Source organism: Musa acuminata, chromosome BXJ2-11 (assembly GCF_036884655.1).
Source record: "Musa acuminata AAA Group cultivar baxijiao chromosome BXJ2-11, Cavendish_Baxijiao_AAA, whole genome shotgun sequence".
In the NCBI taxonomy this organism is placed as follows: domain Eukaryota; kingdom Viridiplantae; phylum Streptophyta; class Magnoliopsida; order Zingiberales; family Musaceae; genus Musa; species Musa acuminata.
Genome location: NC_088348.1, coordinates 14,215,956 through 14,220,328, shown reverse-complemented (window position 1 = coordinate 14,220,328; position 4,373 = coordinate 14,215,956). Strand labels below are relative to the sequence as shown.

Genomic DNA, 4,373 nt, shown 5'->3' with positions numbered 1-4,373 from the left:
CATGCCGTCCGCAATTCATGTAATGTTCCCATATTCCTCCAGCTAAAATCCATCCATCTGAATCCTTATCGTTTTTCTTTTTTTTTACAAATAAGGTTATTGAATTTAATATTTTTCTGATATCTATATCTGAATTGGTATCCAGTGATTCAAAAATGTATAGGAACATGGAACCCTTGGATTTTCTACTATATGATCGGTTTTTACCATTATGCTGCCTTGTTGTGAGCATCTCGATATAAGAAATCATTATATTTTTTATTATTATTAGTATTTGTTTTACCTGCTTGCCATGCTTATATGACTAGTATCATTTATGCTTGCAGATCCAAGGCAGCTACATTACAATATTGGGGCTTATATCATATGGGATCTCAGAGTTAGCTCATCCTGCTTTTGCAACCCTTTCTGAGCAAGGTGCTGTTTCAATGCGATAGATAGTTACACTAATTGATCAAGATCTGTGCTGTCAGATATCTACAATATTGGTTTATGGGTTTGACATCAGCAAGTGTTATCCATCTTCTCTAATAGTGCAAGAAGTCTATGTTAAAGAGGGATAGTTGGTCCAAGTTTGATTTAAGGAGGAAGATAACACTTTGATTGTGCAATCCAAGTAAGATGACCATATGGATAGGCAGCATGCCTTTCAATTTATTGGCCTACTCCACTTCAACAAATTCCAAAGTTTTTAATCCTTCCATTTAGCTTTAGTTTTTAACTTAATGTTAGATAAGGCCCTATTCTTGACAAAGCTGTGTTGGCCTTCTGTGAGCATTTTCACTATTATTGGCATTTCTTTGGTTAAAATCAAATTTCTGCTTAATTATCGTCCCTCGAAGACCTCTATATATACACCCTTTTTCTTGTCTCCTTTCAAGTTGGCATCCCCATCTTCTATTTTCCTTTTTTCTTCACCTCTTCGGACAATCTTGCACTTGGTCTTTTGTGTAAACCAGGTGCAATATTGCAGCCGAGAGAGGAAGGACAAGATGCCGGCGATGGTGATGTCAAATGCGGAGCCTGGTGGTGCAAAGAAATTTGAGGGAAGGATCACAATATATGTTGTAATCTGTGGAATAATTGCAGCCACGGGAGGCCTCATGTTTGGTTATGACATTGGGATATCAGGTAAATTCCATTTTGTATTAATTCAGTAGTAGATTTATTTGTTATATTATCTAGCATCGGAAGGTTTGTCTTGGTTTGTTGTCATAGGTTAAATAAGATAATTAGACGCACTTTTTACAAAAAGAAAGGGAACAACTTGTTATTGAGGTTTTAACTACAACAGGAAGATGATTGTTTATTTTCTTTACTTGACATAAGCCCATTGGATGGTATTAATAATCCAATCTCCACCTCCATTGCATTGCAGAGAGATAGATGGTCTATCATACAAGATAGGTGATGGTTGCTTGCAGATCTTGTAATAACTTTGCTTGGGATTCCATGCATGGATTTTCCACTTGGTTGTGTGATGGTTGTTTCTCTTTGTCATCAACTGCCTCATATGTTGCTTTTGCCTAAATCCTTCCCTAGATTTATTTGTTTTATTATCTAGCATCGAAAGTATGGCCAGGTTTGTCTTACGTTGTCGTCATAGGTTAAATCAGATAATTAGACCTACTTATTATAAAAGAAAAAAACAAAAGGAACAACTTGTTATTGAGGTACAACAGGAAGATGATTGTTTATTTTCTTTAGTTGACATTAGCCCATTTGATGGTATTGATAATACGGTGAGAGAGATGCTCTATCATACAAGATAAGAGATGGTTGCTTGCAGATCTTGCTTGGATTTTCCACTTGGTTGTGTGATGGTTCTTTCTCTTTGTCATCAACTGCCTCATATATGTTGCTTTTGCCTAAAGCCTTCCTCATTCAGCTCCAATCTATTTCTGATCATGGAGCTAATCAATCGTATCTGTACGGTCAATCTGCAGGGGGAGTGACATCTATGGATGACTTCTTGGAGGAGTTCTTCCCTGCGGTCTTTGAGAGGAAGCACAAAGCCAAGGAAGACAACTATTGCAAGTTTGATAACCAAAACCTTCAGCTTTTCACTTCATCATTGTACCTTGCTGCCTTGGTAGCCAGCTTCGTAGCTTCGAAGATTTGCACGAAACATGGCCGGAAGCTCACTATGCAAGCAGCATCAATATTCTTCTTGGTTGGTGTCATCCTGAACGCAGCTGCTGTGAACATTGCCATGCTGATCATCGGAAGGATTCTCCTCGGAGTTGGTGTTGGATTTGCCAATCAGGTTTGCTCTACTTTCTTTTTCATACAATTTTTCATTCTAGAGTTTCTCTTCTCTTCAGTTTCCGTCTCAATTTCCCTATTAACTTCCAATTTCTCCTGGAAGATGTATCTTTTGTTAAACTCACTTTCCGTGTCATATGTTTGCCACTATTATTCATCCTGTAGGCAGTTCCTCTATTCTTGTCGGAGATCGCACCAGTTCACGTCCGTGGAGCCTTAAACATCCTCTTCCAACTTGACGTGACCATCGGGATCTTTGTGGCGAACATTGTAAACTACTTGGTGTCCAATATCCACCCCTGGGGGTGGAGACTTGCGCTTGGCTTGGCTGGAGTGCCGGCGATGATGCTTTGCTTGGGCTCCATGGTGATTGCGGAGACCCCGACGAGCCTCATCGAGCGTGAGATGCTTATGGAAGGCTTGGCCATGTTGAAGAAGATCCGGGGGACCGACAATGTCGATGCAGAGTACGAGGAAATTCTACACGCCTGCGAGATGGCACGACAGGTGAAGCAACCTTTCAAGAATCTCATGAAGAGAAGTAGCCGACCGCAATTGGTTATTGCCATCGTGATGCAAGTCTTCCAGCAGTTCACTGGGATCAACGCCATCATGTTCTATGCACCAGTCCTCTTTCAGACCATCGGATTTAAGAATGATGCTTCACTTCTTTCTGCGGTCATCACGGGGATCGTCAATGTTCTGTCTACCGTCGTATCAGTGGTCTTAGTGGACAAAGTCGGGAGGAGATTCCTGCTTCTTGAAGCTTGTGGCCAGATGTTGATCACACAGGTTAGGGACACAAGCCATGGGCATATTAAACATGTAATTATAGATTACGAGGAATCGTTTGAAATATGAGATTCTAACTCTAGTGGGGGGTGATTTGCATGCAGGTGGCTATTGGAGGCATTTTGCTTGTGAATTTGAAAGCAACCAATGAGCTGGGACACGGAGTGGCAGTTTGGGTGGTGGTGCTCGTGTGCCTATTCGTTTCGAGCTTTGCTTGGTCTTGGGGTCCACTTGGCTGGTTGATTCCTAGTGAAACTTTCCCCCTGGCGACGAGGACCGCCGGCTATGCCTTTGCCGTCAGCTCCAACATGCTTTTCACCTTTGTCATTGCCCAAGCTTTCCTATCTATGATGTGTCATCTACGTGCCGGGATCTTCTTCTTCTTTGGTGCATGGATTGTGGTGATGGGTCTGTTCGTCATCTTCTTATTGCCCGAGACCAAGAACGTGCCGATCGATGAAATGACCGAGAAGGTTTGGAAGCAACATTGGTTCTGGAAGAGATTCATGGATGAGGAAGAAGACAAAAAACACTCCGTCTAAGACCCGATGATTTGTGTTTACCTTGAGGATGTCGGGGCTAACCTCGTCAGCATGATCTTTATGTCGAGTTTATTATTTAATACTTTTATCGATATATAATCTTCACTTTTGAATAGTAATATTGTAAGAATATGAGGTTCTCATTTTGTTTTGTCTTCGTGTTATGCTAATATATATAACTAAATAAAATATAATTATAAAATTAAAATTCATAAAACTATTATTTTGAATAGATTTGATCATAAAACAACATAACCAAAAATAATTTTTGAGGTAGAATGTCATTAGCGCCCACAATTTGCTAGAAATTATTGGGGCATTTGATTCAATATTATGTAAATCAAAATATTATAAGTTTTTGGTCACATCTTTCCATAATTTTGAGAATCTTACAAGCCAATTCCGAGTTACCAAAATTTAGAAATTACGGTTTTACCAAGTCCTTTTAGACTATTGTCGAAATCCGTAGATCGGGTTGTACTTGTCTCTAATAGTCTCACTCGGTTTCATCCGAAACAACTCATAAGTATGGACTAAAAGATTAATTTTTGACTTTTTTACTCTGCTAGTGCCTTCGTGAGTAATTTCCAGTGTGTGTCAAATATCAAAAGCTATTTCACAAATGGACACTCAATTGAACTCATTTTTATCCAAAGCACAAAACAAGGCATGCATAGACTTGGCATTGTGAAAGTCTTCTTCTCCAACTCATTCCAATCATTTATTGAAAGAGAAGACTTTTGAAACCCATTTTCTACAATATTTCATAATTTG

General features: G+C 39.5%; 1 protein-coding gene across 1 annotated transcript; it reads left to right on the top strand.

Moving 5' to 3' along the window:
* The first annotated feature begins 958 nt into the window (after positions 1–958).
* Positions 959–3,652, top strand: LOC135626718 (sugar transport protein MST4-like). The gene is made up of 4 exons (XM_065132263.1): positions 959–1,131; positions 1,947–2,266; positions 2,431–3,057; positions 3,162–3,652. Exons 1-4 carry the CDS (start codon positions 993–995, stop codon positions 3,597–3,599), a joined length of 1,524 nt encoding a protein of 507 aa, XP_064988335.1. The 5' UTR covers positions 959–992; the 3' UTR covers positions 3,600–3,652.
* The last annotated feature ends 721 nt before the right edge of the window (positions 3,653–4,373 follow it).

Coding starts and splice junctions, on each gene's coding strand:
- LOC135626718 (XM_065132263.1), top strand. CDS start 993: ATGCCGGCGATGGTGATGTCAAATGCGGAGCCTGGTGGTGCAAAGAAA. Junction 1,132..1,946: donor TTATGACATTGGGATATCAG/GTAAATTCCATT, acceptor GTCAATCTGCAG/GGGGAGTGACATCTATGGAT. Junction 2,267..2,430: donor GTGTTGGATTTGCCAATCAG/GTTTGCTCTACT, acceptor TTCATCCTGTAG/GCAGTTCCTCTATTCTTGTC.